The sequence below is a fragment of the Chiroxiphia lanceolata genome, chromosome 20 (genome assembly GCF_009829145.1).
Source record: "Chiroxiphia lanceolata isolate bChiLan1 chromosome 20, bChiLan1.pri, whole genome shotgun sequence".
NCBI classification, from domain to species: Eukaryota; Metazoa; Chordata; class Aves; order Passeriformes; family Pipridae; genus Chiroxiphia; species Chiroxiphia lanceolata.
This window is the reverse complement of record NC_045656.1, coordinates 7,008,500-7,026,653: the sequence shown is the minus strand read 5'-3', so window position 1 is coordinate 7,026,653 and position 18,154 is coordinate 7,008,500. Positions and strand designations below refer to the sequence as shown.

The 18,154-nt window shown below is 60.4% G+C and overlaps 2 protein-coding genes across 2 annotated transcripts; both read left to right on the top strand.

Annotated features, from left to right (window-relative positions):
- Positions 1–10: 10 nt before the first annotated feature.
- Positions 11–2,018, top strand: SDF2 (stromal cell derived factor 2). The gene is made up of 3 exons (XM_032707254.1): positions 11–187; positions 272–468; positions 1,278–2,018. Exons 1-3 carry the CDS (start codon positions 28–30, stop codon positions 1,563–1,565), a joined length of 645 nt encoding a protein of 214 aa, XP_032563145.1. The 5' UTR covers positions 11–27; the 3' UTR covers positions 1,566–2,018.
- Positions 2,019–2,675: 657 nt separating this feature from the next.
- KIAA0100 (KIAA0100 ortholog) lies at positions 2,676–17,819 on the top strand. The gene is made up of 39 exons (XM_032707508.1): positions 2,676–2,751; positions 3,469–3,598; positions 3,863–3,909; positions 4,190–4,352; positions 4,432–4,550; positions 4,899–4,959; positions 5,141–5,339; positions 5,498–5,621; positions 5,995–6,119; positions 6,205–6,272; positions 6,367–6,515; positions 6,763–6,881; positions 7,088–7,251; positions 7,360–7,624; positions 7,743–7,948; positions 8,114–9,209; positions 9,448–9,639; positions 9,717–9,919; positions 9,999–10,117; positions 10,191–10,411; positions 10,551–10,741; positions 10,826–10,925; positions 11,000–11,202; positions 11,535–11,829; positions 11,950–12,107; positions 12,188–12,394; positions 12,509–12,608; positions 12,804–12,986; positions 13,240–13,361; positions 14,246–14,401; positions 14,484–14,605; positions 14,943–15,123; positions 15,203–15,289; positions 15,407–15,517; positions 15,593–15,728; positions 15,942–16,066; positions 16,735–16,836; positions 16,916–17,050; positions 17,250–17,819. Exons 1-39 carry the CDS (start codon positions 2,681–2,683, stop codon positions 17,430–17,432), a joined length of 6,738 nt encoding a protein of 2,245 aa, XP_032563399.1. The 5' UTR covers positions 2,676–2,680; the 3' UTR covers positions 17,433–17,819.
- The last annotated feature ends 335 nt before the right edge of the window (positions 17,820–18,154 follow it).

Here is an 18,154-nt window from a genome sequence, read left to right as displayed (position 1 = left end):
GCGGCGGCGCTTCCGCTTCCTGCGGGGATGGGGCTGCTCCCGCTGCTGCTCCCGGTGCTGGCGGCGGCGGCGCTGGGCGCGGCGGGGCGCGGCGGCCCCGGGCCGGTCACCTGCGGCTCCGTGGTGAAGCTGCTCAATGTGCGGCACAACGTGCGGCTGCACTCGCACGATGTGCGCTACGGCTCCGGTAATGGGACGCGCACCCCCCATCCCCCCCACCCCCGCTTTTTCCCTGCTCCTGGGTGTGATGGCGGGTCTCCCTCCTCCGCAGGCAGCGAGCAGCAGTCGGTGACCGGAGTGTCGGCGGCGGATGACGAGAACAGCTACTGGCGGGTGCGGGGCCGCACGGCCGCCGTGTGCCATCGGGGCACCCCGGTGCGGTGCGGGCAGGCCATCCGCCTCACGCACCTGGGCACCGGCCGCAACCTCCACAGCCACCGCTTCGCCTCCCCGCTCTCCGGCAACCAGGTACCCACCGCGGATCACCCCCGAGCCCCGGGCTCAGCGCCTTTCCCCGGGCACGACCAGGCACCCTTTGTCACTGCCCTTGCCCGGTCCCCTGAGTGCCGAGCCCCCTGAGTCCCTGCTGGGTTCGCCCTGGCCCTACCAGTTCCGATTGGGTCCCCCTTGTCCCTGGCAGTCCCACCTTGTTTCCTAGTTCAAAGTGGGTTCCTCTTGTCCTCCATGTCCCTAATCAGCCCTGCCTCGTTCCCCAGGCCCTATCAGGTTCTTTCTCCCTGTCCCTACCAGTCTCTCCTTTTCCCCCAGTTCTCCTTGTGCCTACCAGTCCCAACTGAGTCCCCCTTGTCCCCCATCTCCCTACCAGTTCTGTCTTGTTCTGCAGTCCAGACTGGGTCCCCCTTGTCCCCCGTGTCACTGCCAGCCCCATCTTATTCCCCAGTCTCTCCTGGATTCTCCCTGTCCCAACCAGGTCTCTCATTTCCCTTCCTTGTGCCCTGGCCCCAGTCATGTCCCGTATGCCCTCACCAGTCCCACCTTGTGATTCAGTTCAGATTGGGTCCCTCTTGTCTTCCATGTCCCTACCAGCACTGCTTTTTCCCCTGGTCCCAGCTGGGTCCCTACCACTCCCACCTTGTTCCCCGGTCTGTACTGGTTCCCCCTTGCCCTGCCAGTGCCTGAATCCCAACCAGACCCTTCAAGTCCCAATAACCACGTCCTTCCCACCCCTAGGCCCAGCCCCTTCTTCTGCCCACCCCAACCTGCGAGTCCCCCCCACCTTCATCCTGGCCCCAAAATGAGCTGTTCTTCACCCCCAGGAGGTGAGTGCATTTGGGGAGGCCGGCGAGGGCGACTACCTGGACGACTGGACAGTGGTGTGCAGCGGGACCTACTGGGTGCGGGACGACGAGGTTCGCTTCCAGCACACCTCCACCGACGTCTTCCTCTCAGTGACGGGGGAGCAGTATGGGCGGCCCATCCATGGGCAGAAGGAGGTGCATGGCATGGCCACATCCAGCCAGAATAACTACTGGAAGGTGATGGAGGGCATCTTCATGCAGCCTGGCGAGGCCTTCAAAGCAGAGCAATACCACGCTGAGTTGTGAGGGACAGACAGACTGATGCTGAGACTGGGTGCTGCCCTGCCATGTTTGGGACCACTGAACCCAGGGGATGGCTTCTATACCCACCTGGGACTGACACACACCAGGACAGAACTCCAACACAAAGCAGATCCCAGTGTCCTGAATTCAATGTGGAGCAGATTCCAGTGTCCCTAATCTGAGAAGAAGCAGGTCCCAGGATCTAGACCTGACACAAAGCAGAGCCCAACACAAAGCCCTGACACAAAGCAGGTCCCAACATCCCAAATCCAGCACAAAGCCAAGCCTGACATCCAGACCCAACCCCAGAGCAGATTGACAAACTCTCACCCTGTCCCTTGCAGCCCCCTTATCCGTCTGAGGACTGCTGTCCCCAGGAACTGTACAACCCTGCTGTACCCCAAACCACTCTCTGTATCCTGCGGGGACCTGGGACCATAAAAGTGCTGAACCCTGCCCTGTGGTGTGACTGTTTGTGTGGGGGATGCAGAGAATAGCCCGGGGCTGGGAGCCAAACCTGGTGTCACCCCCTCGCCCCATTTTGGTACCTAGACCCAGTGTCACCTCTCTGGCCCCATCCAGTGCTGAACCCAATGTCACTCGCCCCCTCTCCCCATCCCGGTGTCACCCCCTTCACCTCATCCCAGCACCAGCCCTAGTGTCACCCCCTGCCCCATCGTGGTGCTGGACCGGGTGTCATTGCCTCACTGCATGCCGGTGCTGCCCCAATGTCACCCCCTCGCTCCATCCTGGCGCCAGACCCGGTGTGTCACACCCCCTCGCCCCACCGCGGTGCGGCCGCGGTGTCACCCGCTCTCTCCATCCCAGCGCAGGACCCGGTGTCGCTTCCCTTCTCCCCCCATCCCGGTGCCGGTCCCAGTCACCCCCCCTTTCGCCCCATCCCGGTGCCGGTCCCGGTGTCACCGCTCGGCCCCAGCGGGGCGCTGCAGCGCCCGCACTCTCCGGGAAGGCGCCGCTCGGCCCCGCCCCGTCCCGCCCCTCCCAGCGGCCACTCGGGGTGCGCGGGCGGCCCCTCGGGCGGCGGCGGCGGGGCCGGGGCGGGCGGGAGGGAGGGGGTCGCACCGGGGCCGTGGGCCCGCACCGGGGCCGGGCCCGCCATGCCGCCGCCGCTGCCCGCCGCGCTCCTCGGCATCGTCCTCATCGCGCTGCTCGCCGGGCTGCTGGCGCGGTCAGGGCCTGGGGGGCGGGTTTGGGGTCGTGGGGGAGCCCGCGGGGGCTCGAGGGGGGGGTGTGACAGGGGTGGGGAGTGGGCGCGGAGCTGGCAGAGGGGTGATAGGGGGCTGGAGGGTGACAACGCGGCGGGTGGGGCTGTCCTGGGATGGGAGGAGCTCGGAAGGGTCAAGGGGTGGCCCGTGGGGCTGGCAGTGGGGTGTCAGGGGGTTTTGGGGGCCCACGGGGGTTTTGGGGGGTGATAAGGGTGGTTGGGGTAGTGTCAGGGGTGGAGGGGGCCCACGAGGCTGAGGGTGAGGTGTTGGGGGTCTAGGAGGGGAGAAGCAGGGGTTAAAGGGGACAAAGAGGGCTCTGGGGGGTTTGGGGAATTTGGGGGGCTCACAGGACTTGGGGGGAGCCTGCAGGGGATTGGGGGCTCCTAGAGCTAGGAGGGTGGGGATGTCAGTGGCTTGGGGGCATACAGAAGTTCACGGGAGCCTGCAGGGGTGGGCACGGGGTTGTCAGGGGGGTGTGGGGGTCAAAGGGACCCCTCAGGGCTTGGAGGATGTGTCAGAAATTGTTGGGGGTGACCCTGCAGGGTCTCTGCCCCGGCCTGGGTCCCTGGGAGCTCCTGTCCAGCTCTGGGTGCTGGAGCTGGTGCTTGAAGGGCAAAGAGGGTCCCTGGTCCCCAGCCCCAGTGGGGAGGCTGACCCTGGCCTTCCCCCTGTCCCCACAGGTGGCTGGCATGTCGCCTCGCTGTCACTTGGTGCCGGCAGAAGCTTCATGCGGAGCTGAAGATTGGCTCCTTCGGCTTCTTCTGGGCCCAGAACATCAGCCTCAAGTTTCAGCGGGAGCAGCAGACTGTGGTGGGTACCCGGGCAAGGAGTGGTCACGGGCAGACAGGCAGAGAGGGTGGTTACAGTCACTTACAGGCTGGCAGCAAATCTGTGTAGCCGTGCTCCTGTTGGGCATCCCTATGGCTGGTGCCAGACCCTTCCTCTAAGGGCCACACTTGGGGCTTTAGCTGCTCCTTGAATGATCCCAGGCATTGGGAGTAGAGCGGGAATGTCAGGATGAGCACCATAAGGCTCAGGTTGTTTCTTCTCTGACCTGCCCGTGTGTCCTTGCAGGAGATTGATAACATCTGGATCTCCAGTAAACTGAGCCGGGAGCTACCGTATGTACCCCCATGCCAACTCCCTGCCTGCTCGCTTGGGGGGTCTGGCTCACCCCTGGCCCCACTGACTGTGGTCCTGCTACCTTTACACCTTCCTGACATCCCTATTTCCCCATGATCTGCTCTGTGAGAGAGTGAACCTCTTTTTGAGGTGGCAGTGTCTTGTGGGTGCCCTTGTGCCGGTCCTGCACATCCCTGGGGTGGGGGACATCAGTGGTGGTGGGGCTGGCTGTGCCAAGTGTGAGCTCTTGTAAGAGCTACCTGTGCTGTTCTCCCACAGGCGCTACTTCGAGCTGTGTTTTGGCGAGGTGCGAATCCGCACGGATCTCCAGAAGGGCCCTGGATTCCAGCCGTCCGTCCCGGAGGCTCCCAGAGAAGCTGACGGAAATGAAAACAGAGCAGACCTGACTCTTAAACCCTCCCTGCTAAGGCTACTTAGCCAGGTGAGGCATTGGTTTGATGAGAGGCTGTTGTGGGCTGCGCTGCTGTCGGATATCCCTCACTGTAGCACCTTCCTCCCAGCTCTTTTCCATCCACATGGATTCCATCAACATCATGGTTCTGCACGTGGCCACCTCAGAGTCTCTCTGGCACATCCAGGCCAGCCAGACGCGTCTCCTCCTGAATGGCAACGGGAAGAGGTAACACTGTGCTTGTGTGCGCTCTGCTTCAGGGGCAGGGAGGCTCCTCTGACCCCAGCCTGGTGCCTTCTCTCTCTGTTCCGCTCAGCAGCATCTCATGTCACCTGTGATGTGACACATTAACCTCCTCCAGGCTGGCCTGGTTCCTTTTTGCATCACTGGAAACTTGAGTTGTGTGTTCTCCAAATAATGTGTTGCTGGTGTGCATGGACTTAGGGCATGATCTGCTTTGGGGAGCACTTGAAGCAGGGACTTGGGATTCCCCGTATCCCACAGAAAAGAGAGGACAGGGACTTGGTTTGGTAGTAGCAAGGCCCACATCCTCCCTCTCTTTTCTGCTTTCCCCAGCCTGACCTGCGAGGTGAGCCTGACAAAGGTGAACAGCAAAGTCCTCCGGAGCAGCCAGCTGGTGAGTGCTGGAGAATTCCACACTTGGAGCCTGGGCACCAGCTCTGTGGGATGCCCTGAGGACCCACTCCAGCATGTCCCTGAGGCTGGGCAATGCTGTGAGGCTCTAAGCCCAATGCTGGGCACCTGCAGCATCCGCTAGCAGGACATTGGGTGTCACTCCTTGCTGTGTCCCCACACAGGATGACACGTGCCTGGCAGAGCTGGCCCTGGCACTCTCCCTCTCGCTGGAGATCAGCAGCAAGCGGCGGCTGGTGGGCGTCCGGCTGTGCATCCGGACACTGCAGGCAGAGCTGCACGAGGGGCTTTTCTGCAGCCCCCTCCTGCACCACGTCACTGCCGGGGCCCAGCACAGCAGCACAGGGGAACAGCCCAGCACAGGTCAGGACAGGGACAGGGACAAGCTCCAGACAGGGCAGGGGCTGGCAGCCCCCATGCTTGCACTGGAGCCAGAGGGATTTGGCTGTGCTGTCGCTCCCTCCTGCTGCAGAGTGTGGGGCTTTGGGCAAGAGCCTTCCCATGACTGTGTTCTTCTCCAGGCCCTGAGGAGCCCCCAAAGTCCCTGTCTGTGCTGAGCAGGGACACTCTGCAGCTTATCCCCAGAAGGGTGGAGATGAAGCTGGAGAACACCAGCATGGTGCTGTCCATGAACAGCCAGAAGAGGTAAGGAGGCAGGTGGAGGCAAGAGGCTGTCCTAAACCAAATTAGTGCTTGGGACATGGACCTGGAAACAGCTGTGCCATTCCCTGCTCATCCAGACTACAGAGAGTGAGTCCTAGAGCCCACCCCAGTGGGAAGGACTGAGCTTGGCCAGGGGCTGGGCTCTTGGGGAGGGAAGAAGGACATGAGCTGGTTCTCTAGCTGGACAGCCTGATGGGATGCTCTGCTGATGGGATGAGCACTGGGCTGGGCTTCAGCTGGGCACTGGCTGGTGTCTGTCCATGCCAGCATGCTGGTCAGCTGGTGATGAGAAATAGGGAGATGAAGGACATGATAGTGTGGTTCCCTTCTGACAGTGTTTCCCCGCTTCTTACAGGCACCTCACCTGGAGCCTGAAGCTGCTGCAGTTTCTATATCAGCGTGAAGACGAGCAGATCCCGCTGCGCAACTTCACGCCCACCTCAGACCTGGACCAAATGAGTGTAGACCTCCAGCTGGAGGGCAAGTAGCCAGGAGGGTGCCCACAGGAGAGGGCTGCCGCCACTGCTCTCTGCCACCCCTGACTTCTGCTCCTCTCTCTCCACAGATGGCCTTCTCCTGTCCCAGAGCCGCCAACGCATCGTGTGCCTCAACTCCCTGAAGACCAGCCTACAGGTAAGCGATTGCTGGGCACAGTCCTTTCTCCTGGGGATGACTGGTTTGGCTCCTGGCATGAGTTTTTTGCCACCTGGCCCTCTCCCTGCTCTAGGTCACAGCCATTGACCTCTCGGCTGCTGTTCTGCTCAACACCTGCATCATCCACTACCGTCACCAAGAGTTTTCACACTGGCTGGGCCTGTTGGCACAAGAGTACAGGTGCCAGGCGGTGCCTGTCCCCAGCCAAGGGCATAAAGGAAGGTAAACTTGGCCTCAGTACAGCTGCTGGTATCACAGCTTGTTTGCTCTTGCCACACTCTGGCAGGGTGCCTGGGCACTCAGCACCTTCTCTGCCCTGCACACGGCCTGTGGGATAGGGTGGCTGGTACAGAGAGTGGGAGGTGATCAGGGAGCTCCTGAAGAGAAGGTGTCCCTCTGGGCCTATTCCCTACCAGGCTCTATGGCCTACAGCTCCCAGTAAAAGACCATCCCTGCTTGTCCCATGCAGGAGCTATCCCCAAATCATAGCACCCATCATCCTGAGTGCCTCGCTGTCCAACGTCAGTGTGTCCGTGCAGCTGGGGGACACACCACCCTTCGCCTTGGGCTTCAACTCCATCTCTGCAGGTACGGGCTGGCATCAGGGTGGCTGCTGGACTCTTCTTGGGGGTTTATGGCTGTGCCAGAGAGGCACTAGGAGGGGAACAGGGGCAGCCGTGCTGCCACTGTGCTTGCCCATGTCTGCATGTGGCCAGGGGCTGTGGATCCCTGACTGGTTGTGCCTGTGTTTGGGCAAGCCCTGCCCACACTCACCCTCTCCTCTCTGCTCACAGACTACCAGCACCTGCGGCCGCAGAGTGTGCACCAGCGAGCGGTGCTGGCCGTGGACCACCTGTGCTGGCGTGTGGGCAACGACTCGCACATCCAGCGTGCCCCACATCCCCCCAACATGCACGTGTGGGGAGAAGCCCTCATCCTCGACTCCTTCAACCTCCAGGTGAGGGGCAAGCCAAGGGGGCAAGGGTGGCTTTCAGGAGAGAGATGTCATGTGGGTGGTACAGGGACATCCTGCAGCCTGAGGGTGATCATCCTGTTTGTCCTACAGGGCAGCTACAACCAGCCCCTGGGCATGTCCAGCGCCCAGTCGGATACGCTTTTCCTGGACTGCACCATCCGGGGGTTGCAAGTGGAGTCGTCAGACACCTGCACTGAGTGCCTGGCCAGGGTCCTGCCCCTGTTCTGCCCCCAGCCCAGCGGAGCTGAGCTTGCCAAACAGCCCCCCTCTGCCTCCAGCGAGCCCTGGCGGCTGCTCTGGAAGGTGGATCTGAAGGTGGAGGACGTGAACCTTTTCACACTGTCGGCCCTGGTGGGTAAGTAGCATCCAGGCTGATCCCAGGTGGCTGTCTTGGAATAACCCCATAGTTGGGAGTCTGGCATGCTGTGGTGTGCCTCCTCCATGCTTGCAGCACTGATGTGCTGTCTCTCTAGGTGCCTTGGAGCTGCGGCTGGACACGCTGACTGTCCTGGGAAGTGCTGAGAGCTGCACAGTCAGCGTGCAGGGCATGGTGCTGGCCTTGGTGAAGAGCATCACTGAGAAGATGCAGCCGTGCTGCAAAGCTCCTGCCATCCCCAACCCGGTGGCCAACCTCTCCATGCTCTCTGTCACCTACCACAGCAGCATCCGCTCCCTGGAGGTTGGTTTGGGTGTCGGGCCACTGCTTTATCCTGTAGTAGTGGGACTGGGATGGATGGGGCAGGGGGAGGACTGGCTGGCACTGAAAGGTGCTGGGGAGGAGAACGGGGCTGTGCTGTGCTGGCCCTGGCAGTGACGTGCTGCCTGCTTGCTCTCTCTGGCACAGGTGCAGTGCGGTGAGGGGCTGGCAGTGCTGTGGAGCCCTCCTGACCATATGCACCTCTACCATCACATCCTGGCCACCCTGCAGTGCCACGAAGCCTTGTGGAACGCCCTTGGCCACAGGACGCTTCCCTCCCTACCCCCAGAGAGCCCCACATCCCACCCAACCACCCCTACTGAGTCACTGGGGCCCCTCCAGCCAAAAGGGCCCTCCTCCAAAAGACTTTTGTCCCTGTCCCTAGAGCTGAGCTCCGCCAAGGTCACAGCCTTTGTCTCCGAGGCCAACTACATCAGCCTGGCTGCCGAGCGGACCTCGGTGAGCTGGCATGGTGGTGCCCTGCACGGCTACTGCCCCGAGCTGGCTGCTGGCTTTGACGGGCACAGCATCTTCAGCTTCAAGGAGGTGGAGGTGAAACTGCTGCCAGAGCTGGAGGAGGTCATCCGGCACCGTGACGCCTTCCCCACCCTGCGCACTCTCCGCAACCGCGGCTGGGCCTTCTCCTTTGCCAGTGTGACCATCGAGTTCCCCTACCAGTACGACTTCTCCCGCACACTGGACGCTGCTGTGGGCGTGCAGAAGTGGCTGAAAGGCCTTCACCGGCCTGGGCGCCCCACCAGCACGGCGCTGCCCCCAGACCTCCTGCTTAAAGTGACCCACTTCTCCTGGGTCTTCTTGGACGATGTCTTTGAGGTCAAGTTACGAGACAACTACGAGCTGATGAAGGACGAGAGCAAGGAGAGCGCCAAGCGCCTGCAGCTGCTGGACGCCAAGGTGGCTGCGCTGCGCAAGCAGCACGGGGAGCTGCTGCCTGCCCGCAAGATTGAGGAGCTCTACGCCTCACTGGAGAAGAAGAACATCGAGATCTACATCCAGCGCTCGCGGCGCCTCTACGCCAACACACCCATGCGGAGGGCCCTTCTCACCTGGACTCTGGCCCACCTGGAGCTGGTGGCCATGGCTGACGAGTCCTTCCATGGCACAGAACGCGTATTGGAGCAGATGAGGGACCTGGATGATGTTAGCCCGTTCCCCTCCGAGGGTCTGGAGATGGTCACCCAGTGGTGCCGCATGATGAAGGGCAGAGTTGGCAGCTTCTTTGGTGAGTTGCTTTGCGTGAGGGTGCCCTTGGAGGACAGCACAATGGCTGCGTGGGCTGGGCTTCCAGGACAGGGACCTGCTGACACCATGCAAGCAGGGAAAATGATTTTCGGAGGTTCAAAGGAGTGGGAAGGGAGTAGAGATGTGACAGGAGAGTAGTTCCTTGTGTGGCTGAGAGTGGGGGACTGGGGCAATGTCCCTTTGCTGCCAAATGTCTCAGTGCTTCCTCCGCCCCACAGTGCGGATCCGTGACTACCCTCGCTACCTCTTTGAGATCCGGAACTGGCAGCTCTCTGGCCGGCTGATCGGAGCCGAGCAGTGCGGCCAGGCCTGCTCCCGGCGCCGCCAGGTCCTGAAGCTGGGGCTGCCCTGGGGGGATGCCACGGTGGAGAGGAACATGCCACCCTTGAAGTTCTACCACGACTTTCACTGTAAGAGGAATGGGGGGCTCTGTGCTGGGGCAGCAGATGGGATGTGCAAATGGCTGAGCCAACCTCTGCGTTCCCAGCTGTGATCTCCCAGTATACCATCGTGTGGGGGCCCTGCTGGGACCCGGCCTGGACCCTGATTGGCCAGTGTGTGGATCTTCTCACGAAGCCCTCAGAGGATCCCAGCGCCCCGTTGCCCTGGTGGGACAAGAGCCGCCTTCTTTTCCACGGAGACTGGCACATGGACATTGAACAGGCCAACCTGCACCAGCTGGCCACTGAGGTGGGTGCTGCTGGGCTGGGGAATAGAGCATGGCACGGGGTCAGCTCACACCTCCCTCTCCTCACGCTTGTCCTTGCAGGACCCCTACAACACCACAGAGAACATGCACTGGGAGTGGAGCCAACTCTCCTTCCACTGGAAGCCCGGGCAGTTTGTCTTCAAGGGCAACCTGGATATCAACGTCCGGACAGCCTCCAAGTGAGTGTGGGCCCTGGAGCACAGAGGCCTCCACCAGTGCCAGGGAATGACTGGGGTCTCTTTCTGCATTCAGGTATGACGACTGCTGCTTCCTGCACCTGCCTGACCTGTGCATGACACTGGACCTGCAGTGGCTGTGCCACGGGAACCCCCATGACCACCACGGTGTGGTGCTGCGCTCCCCCGAATTCCTGCCCGAGGTGCCAGTAGGGCAGCAGTATGACTCCTACCGTGCCTTCCGCTCCGAGAACCTCAACCTCTCCATCCGAATGGACCTGACACGGCCCAGTAAAGGTGGGTGATAGTGTCCTGGGGATCCCTTTGGGACAAGGGGGATGGGGCAGAGCGTGCTGGTTTGAGCAATCCTTATGTGTCCTGAGTTGGGTGCTGCCATGTCCCTGCCCCAGGGTGCTGACAGTGGGTATATTCTCAGAGCACTCCCAGCCCCGGATCCTGCTCTACAGCAGCACCCTCCGCTGGATGCAGAATTTTTGGGCCACGTGGACCAGCGTGACACGGCCCATCTGCCGTGGGAAGCTCTTCAACAACATGAAACCCAGCAAGAAGAAGCTGGGGCAGCATTACAAGCAGTTGTCCTATACTGCACTCTTCCCTCGGCTGCAGGCAAGTCCCAGGGGTGGGGGGCTGGTATTACCTCCCTGCTGTGCCTGCGCTGGGCTCTCAGCTGGGCTCTCTGCTCTCTCACAGGTGCATTACTGGGCCTCCTTTGCCCAGCAGCGGGGGATCCAGGTGGAATGCTGCCAGGGACACATCTTCACTCGCGGCACCCAACGGCTCATCCCACAAGGTGAGTGGGAATCCTGCCAGCAGCACTTCCTTGTATGGCAGGGCCCTGGCTGACCCTCTCCCTCTGTCCCCCAGCTGGCACAGTGATGCGACGCCTCATTTCCGAGTGGAGCATCACGCAGATGGTGAGTGACCTGAGCCAGGTCACCGTGCACCTCATGGCCTCCACTTGTGATGAGAATGCCGACCACCAGCTCGACACTCTGGTGAAGAAAACCCACCTGCTGAGCCTGTCCTCCCTCACCTACCAGCGGCACAGCAACCGCACAGCTGAGGAGGTAGCGCTGTAAACACAGGGCACGGCAGCCTGTGCTGGCCTGGTGGCATCCCCAGGACAAGGGGACCTTGGTTGTTGAGTGCAGTGGGGGAGGGATTCGGCTTCAGAGGAGACAGGTCTTCAGGGCCTCTGATCTCCCAAGCACCTGGCCTTGTTCCACCCACAGCATCCCTGGCATGGGCCCGTGCTGGGGACTCTGGGGTGTCCCCCAGGCTCTGGCCCCCACATTCTGCCTGTAGGGCCTGGCAGGGCTCCCAGCCCCTGTGTGTGAGGCCCGTGGTCACAGGCTGGAGGTAGCTTTGCCATGCTGAGGCTCTTGCCCTCCGTGCCCAGGAGCTGCCCCTGCGCGATGGGGACGATGGTTTCCACACGCACCAGCTGCACTTGGTGGACCTGCGGGCGTCCTGGACCACCACGAACCGGGACATCGCCTTCGGCCTCTACGACGGCTACAAGAAAGCGGCTGTGCTCAAGCGCAACCTGTCCACCGAGGCCCTGAAGGGGCTGAAGATCGACACACAGCTGCAGGCCAAGAAGCTGAAGCGGGGCCCGCTCTCTGCTCACTCCATCCCTGCCAGAGTGACTGCTCCCATCACCAGCGGCCGACCCGAGAGAGCCTCCTCGGGGGGTGAGCACGGTGGGGAGGGGAGCAAGGGGCAGCCCACAGCTGAAAGCCATGCTTCCCTTCACCCTGTACGCCCCCAGCCAGCCCTCTGCAGCCTTGCACTGACTTTTTCTCCCTCCCCAGGGGCTTACATGCTGCAGAAGCTCATTGAGGAGACAGACAAGTTCGTGGTATTCACGGAGGAGGAGTCGGGGGCCAGTGAGCAGCTCTGCGGCATCGCCGCCTGTCAGACCGACGACATCTACAACCGCAACTGCCTCATCGAGCTGGTGAACTGCCAGGTGCCTGCCTGTCCCCACGACCTGGCTGTGAGAGGGCCCCAGAAAGGCTGGTCTGACCCCCGGGGTCCCTCCTCCCACAGATGGTTCTGCGCGGCGCGGAGACGGAGGGCTGTGTGATTGTGTCCGCTGCCAAAGCCCAGCTGCTGCAGTGCCAGCACCACCCTGCCTGGTACGGGGACACACTGAAGCAGAAGACGTCCTGGACATGCCTGCTGGACGGCATGCAGTACTTTGCCACGACGGAGAGCAGCCCCTCTGAGGGGGAGCACGGGCAGCTCTGGCTGGAGGTGAGTGTCTGGGGGGTTGTGATAGGTGAGCTGTGTGGGGGACGGGCAGTGCTGTCTGACCTGGCCAAGGCAGGGAGAATGGGGACAGCCAATGGTGCCTTCTTGCCTCCCCAGGTGAAAAATATTGAGGAGCATCGGCAACGGAGCCTGGACTCGGTGCAGGAGCTGATGGAGAGCGGGCAGGCAGTGGGGGGCATGGTCAGCACCACCACAGGTACTGTCTACAGCGCTGGCTGCTGTGCCTCCCCCAGTCCTGCTTGTGTGTGACCCCAAGGCTGGTGGAGCTGAGAGCATCTGACCTGTCCGTGCATGGCTCCAGGAGCTGGCTGATGCTCTGAGCCCTGCACTGTGAGGTTCCCAATGTACCAGGACATGGTGCTCTGACCATGGTGCCTCTGCCTGTCCCCAGACTGGAACCAGCCCTCGGAAGCCCAGCAGACCCAGCAGGTACAGAGGATCATCTCTCGCTGCAGCTGCCGCATGTACTACATCAGCTACAGCCACGACATTGACCCTGAGCTGGCCACGCAGATAAAGCCACCCGAGACTCCTGCCAACCAGGAGAAGGAGGATCTGCTGAAGAAGCAGGAGGGTCAGTATGTCCAGGCACTGTGCCTTGGGGTAGAGCTCTGGGCTGACCCACAGGTGCTTGCTTACTCCAGGGGTGGTCTGTGTTGGCCCTGCTGAGATCAGAGGGTGCACACAGCCCCTGCAGTGCACCAGATGATGCTGAGTATGCTGTGCCTGCTGGAACCAGTGTAACCCCCATCCGTCTCTGGCTGGTCACCATTTGCATCCTGTTTCTGGCCGTGCTGAGGCCCCACTTGCCTTTTGTGTTGCTGCAGGAGCTGTGGATACCTTCACACTGATCCACCACGACCTGGAGATCTCCACCAACCCGGCGCAGTATGCCATGATCCTTGACATAGTCAACAACCTGCTGCTGCACGTGGAGCCCAAACGCAAGGTACCCACCTGTATGCTCCAAATATGCACACAGGTGACCAGAGAGCTAAGCCATGGGCTTTCAGGTACTGAAGGAAGTTTATTTTGGAAACACTATACAACTGTGAAACTCACAGCTGGGTGGAAAGAAACAGCACACACACCAAGCAGGGCTCCTTGTCCATACATACCAAAGGCCCAGGCATGCCCATATTGCCCTGTGGGCTGCCTTTTCGCAGTTTTTTCCCTTTTTCTTCTCCTCTTTCCTTCCCCCATCTGTGGGAAAGAATGCTTTTATGTACCTTGCAAACACCTTTTTTGATAAGGGTTTGCCTGTTCTGTCTGTCCTGGCAAAAAGTCGTCCAGCCTGAGGGAAAGACAGAATATCAGCTGATCTCATACATTCTTCCAAACTTAGTTTTTTTCAGCCACCAAATGTGTCTTGAGCAAAGAGAAATTCTCAAAAAGAGAAATTCTCCTCACGCTTTTCTTGCACAGGGTCCCCTTGACGACGGACAGTAATGCACTCAGACTGCATTTTGCATCCAAGGATTTTATTATAAACAAACTTGTTCTTTTTACCTACTTTTCCTCTGTCCACGTGCTTGTATCTCATCTCTAATTGGTCTCTAACTTCTGTTCACGCGCCCCATCTCGTCTCTTGACAGGTCGCTGGTATCTCTTCTCATGTCCAAACACATTCCTCTATTTGCAGCTGTTTTTCTTCTCTTTCTCACGTTTTCTTCCTTAATGATGTTTTACTTGTTCCTTTGCCGGGCCACAGCTGTAGCTCAGGGTCAAAGCTGGTTGCTACATCCCCTCAACCCCCTGCACCACAGGACTTCAGGTCACTGTGTCACTCACTGCACCCAGACACTCCTAACCTTCCCCTGTCCCCGTGTCCAGGAGCACAGCGAGAAGAAACAGCGGGTGCGCTTCCAGCTGGAAATCTCCAGCAACCCCGAGGAGCAGCGCAGCAGTATCCTACACCTGCAAGAGGCCGTGCGGCAGCACGTGGCCCAGATCCGGCAGCTGGAGAAGCAGATGTACTCCAACATGAAGGTGAGCCCACATACAGGCAGTGCCCGGCTCCCCAGGATCCCCACTCCAGGGCAGAGGGTGCTGAGGGTTGTCTGTCCTTCAGTCCTTGAAGGATGACAGCAAAAACGAGATCCTGCTCGACCTGAACCACAGGCTGCAGCAGCAGCTAAGCCAGGAGAAAGCTGACCTGCAGCTGGAGAGCGAGGAGCTGAACATACTCATCAGGTAGGTCGGGGGGAATGGCTTGAAACTGAAAGCAGGTTTGGATTGGGTATTAGGAAGAAATTATTCCCTGTGAGGGTGGCGAGGCCCTGGCACAGGTTGCCCAGAGAAGCTGTGGCTGCCCCAGCCCTGGAAGTGTCCAAGGCCTGGTTGGACAGGGCTTGGAGCAACCTGGTCTAGTGGAAGGTGTCCCTGCCTGTAACAGGGGGTTGGAAATAGATGAAATTTAAGGTCCCTTCCAACCCAAACCATTGTATGATACTATGATCTCTGGCTTCCTTAACATTGTGTCCCTCTTACTGAGGGCTCCCACATCCCAGTGCTCTCCTCTCTGCTGCAGGTGCTTCAAGGACTTCCAGCTGCAGCGAGCCAACAAGATGGAGCTGCGAAAGCAGCCGGAGGATGTGAGCGTGGCACGGCGCACGGAGTTCTACTTTGCCCAGGCCCGCTGGCGCCTGACCGAGGAGGACGGGCAGCTGGGCATAGCTGAGCTGGAGCTCCAGCGCTTCCTCTACAGCAAGGTGTGGAGCTAGCCAGTGATACCCACAGCCCCCGAGCTGGGGACAGGGACATGGAGGGCTGACAGGTTTGTCTGTGCAGGTCAACAAGTCTGATGACACGGCCGAGCATCTGCTGGAGCTGGGCTGGGTGACGATGAACAACCTTCTGCCCAACGCTGTGTACAAGGCAAGTGGCAGCCTGGGGGAGCAGCCCTGTGTCCTGGAGACACGTAGGTGGCCTGGCCAGAGTGGCCTGGCCAGAGTGGCCTGTCCTCACCCCAGCCAGCCATCCTCTTCCCTGCAGGTGGTGCTGCGTCCCCAGAGTTCCTGCCAGTCTGGCCGGCAGCTGGCACTGAGGATTTTCAGCAAGGTCCGGCCACCCGTGGGAGGCATCTCCATCAAGGAGCATTTTGAGGTGCCAGGACTGGACTGAGTCTCTGTGGGGCATAGGCAGCATGTGCCTGGCTCTGACATGTCTCTCTCCCCACAGGTGAACGTGGTACCCCTCACCATCCAGCTCACCCACCAGTTCTTTCATAGGATGATGGGTTTCTTCTTCCCTGGTCGTAATGTGGAGGAGGAGGAGGTGGGGGATGAGGAAGATAAGTCCAAGCTGGTGACGACAGGTGAGAGGCTCATGATCACCCTCCTTCTTGGATGTCCTTGGGCAGCTCTGTCTGCATGTCCAGGTTATATTTGTGGGCAGCTGCTGGCAAGCCCTGTGTTGAGGAACAGGGATTTTTGGTCTCCCCTGTGGACAGGGAGCCGGTGGGAGGGTCTGGGTCGTGGCTAAGCCCCAGCTGGACACCAGCCACCACCTCCCACCCTGTTTGCCCCAGGGATCCCCGTGGTGAAGCCGCGGCAGCTGATCGTGGCCGATGACTCACTGGGCCCAGGCAAAGGAGTTGCTCAGGGACTGAATCGGACATCAGGGGTCAGAAGATCATTCCGAAAAGCACCCGAGGTACCTGCTGCTGCCTTGAGGGGGGAATCTGGGAGAGCCCTGCTGTAGTGTCAGTCTGTTTTTCCTTGGCTTCAGGGCTGGCCAGCCATGTCCTCCCCCACTTGCCTGTCTGTTCTCTTCTGCTCCCTCCCACCTTGAGGATTTGCATCCTTTACAACCAGGCGCCTGCATGCTTGATGTGATCCCTGCAGCATCTCATTTTTCTACCACTATGCCAGAGCAGCTCTCACCTCTCCCTGGTGAAGCAATGCCTTGGCCTAGTGCCCAGCTGTCCCTTTCCTGCTGGTTCCTGGCTGTGTCCCCTCTCCTTCTGTTGCCTTAAGAGACCGCAGAAAAACAGGACTCCGAGACAACTTAGTGGATAAGATAAGATAAAGAGGGTAGATCCTGTGCCTGCATGTTATCTTCTTGTCCAGGCCAGAGTACAGATGTTCTTAAACAGAATGAAGGCCTACCTTGAGGGAAGTCTAAACAAGCTAACAGAATTTTGAGGGAGCGATATGGGACGGGGTTTGGTATGTGAACCCTTAAGCTACTGCCATTACTTTTACTGGAAAATACTGCTAAGGCATATAATACAGCTACTTCTAAAATCTAGAAAAAGCTAAAAATCCAAAAATCCATACGCATCACTTCCTTTCTGCTCATGGTTCCTGCTCTGTCTCCAGCATCCCGTGGATGACATCGACAAGATGAAGGAGCGTGCAGCCATGAACAACTCCTTCATCTACATCAAGATCCCGCAGGTGCCACTCTGTGTCAGCTACAAGGTGCGGGGCTGGAGGGACGGGCCATGCTGGGGGTGATCTGGGGCATCGTCCCACACTACCTGACACCCCCATCACTCAGGGTGAGAAGAACAGCGTGGACTGGGGTGACCTGAACCTGGTGCTGCCGTGCCTGGAGTACCACAACAACACGTGGACGTGGCTGGACTTTGCCATGGCGGTGAAGAGGGACAGCCGCAAAGCCTTGGTAGCACAGGTATGTGGGACCCCATCCCACTTCCCGCCCTGGAGGCTGCCAGAGCTGCTCTGCCCAGATTGGAGATGGTAATCCCAGGCAGGTGGCATGTCCTGCAGAGTAGGAAGCAGCCACACTGGCTCAGCAACTCAGGCTCTCCCCCATGCCGAGGGGCCTGGGTGTGGCCACGGAGTGCTGAGCCCCCTAAATCCTGGGGCAGGTGATCAAAGAGAAGCTACGCCTGAAGCCAGCAGCGGGCGCAGAAGCCCGGGGGAAGCTGGAGAGCAAATCAGACGGGACCATCCAGCAGCAGGAGGAGGACGAGAAGGCGCGTCTGCTCATCGGGCTGAGCGTGGGCGAGAAGAACCCCAGCAAGAAGTCGATCTTCGGCAGGCGCAAATGACAGCAGCACCCGGCAGGCCGGGAAGGGACTGGGGTGCCCCGTGCTCCCCCCTTGGGGGGGCACCCCTAAGGCGGAGGGGGGGCTGCGCTGCTCGGCACAGTGATGCCCGAGGCAGGGAGGCAGGAATTAGCCACGCGCAGGCCCTCGGCAGCCCCATCGCTGCGGGGCAGGGGTGCAGCAGCACGGGGATGTGGGGGCACAAGGTGCTCCGGAGCTGCTTTGTGGGGCGCAGGCTCTCATGCCAAGGGCTCCCACGAGCTTCACCCCCTCCCTGCTGTGCGGGTGCTGGGCCCAGCCCCTGGGCCTGGTGAAGCAGCAGGATCGCTCCAGGCTGGGAGAAAGGGGAACGGGAGAGAGTTTAAATAAAAGAGTTTTTAATTTGGAACAGTTTTGAGCCAGTGGCTTGTTTCTCACCTCCCTGCAGTGTCAGGCTCAGTGCTGTCCCCTCCCTCAGCCTGGCAGCACCCTGTCTGTGGGGGCTTCATCCCTTGCCCTTCCCCAGGAGTTGCTCAGGGAGCCCACTTTGGGGGCTCAGCCCTCTCAGATCTTCTCCATGAGCCCATCGGTGCCTGGGGCCATGCCAGGGCTCAGTGTGGGCTGTACGCACACCCTGGTGGCCGCAGCAAGTGGGGTGCAAAGGAAAGGTTGAAGGGGGAGCCCCAAAGTGTGCAAGGAGGGGTCCTGGAGTGAGGGCAGGATCAGTTATGGGAAGCGCTGGCAGC

Excerpts from the sequence above, each read along its gene's own strand:
- SDF2 (XM_032707254.1), top strand. The coding sequence starts at position 28 with ATGGGGCTGCTCCCGCTGCTGCTCCCGGTGCTGGCGGCGGCGGCGCTG. Across the intron at positions 188-271 it reads CGATGTGCGCTACGGCTCCG|GCAGCGAGCAGCAGTCGGTG; the intron begins GTAATGGGACGC and ends CCTCCTCCGCAG. Across the intron at positions 469-1,277 it reads CCCCGCTCTCCGGCAACCAG|GAGGTGAGTGCATTTGGGGA; the intron begins GTACCCACCGCG and ends CTTCACCCCCAG.
- KIAA0100 (XM_032707508.1), top strand. The coding sequence starts at position 2,681 with ATGCCGCCGCCGCTGCCCGCCGCGCTCCTCGGCATCGTCCTCATCGCG. Across the intron at positions 6,516-6,762 it reads AGCCAAGGGCATAAAGGAAG|GAGCTATCCCCAAATCATAG; the intron begins GTAAACTTGGCC and ends TGTCCCATGCAG. Across the intron at positions 11,203-11,534 it reads GCAACCGCACAGCTGAGGAG|GAGCTGCCCCTGCGCGATGG; the intron begins GTAGCGCTGTAA and ends CTCCGTGCCCAG.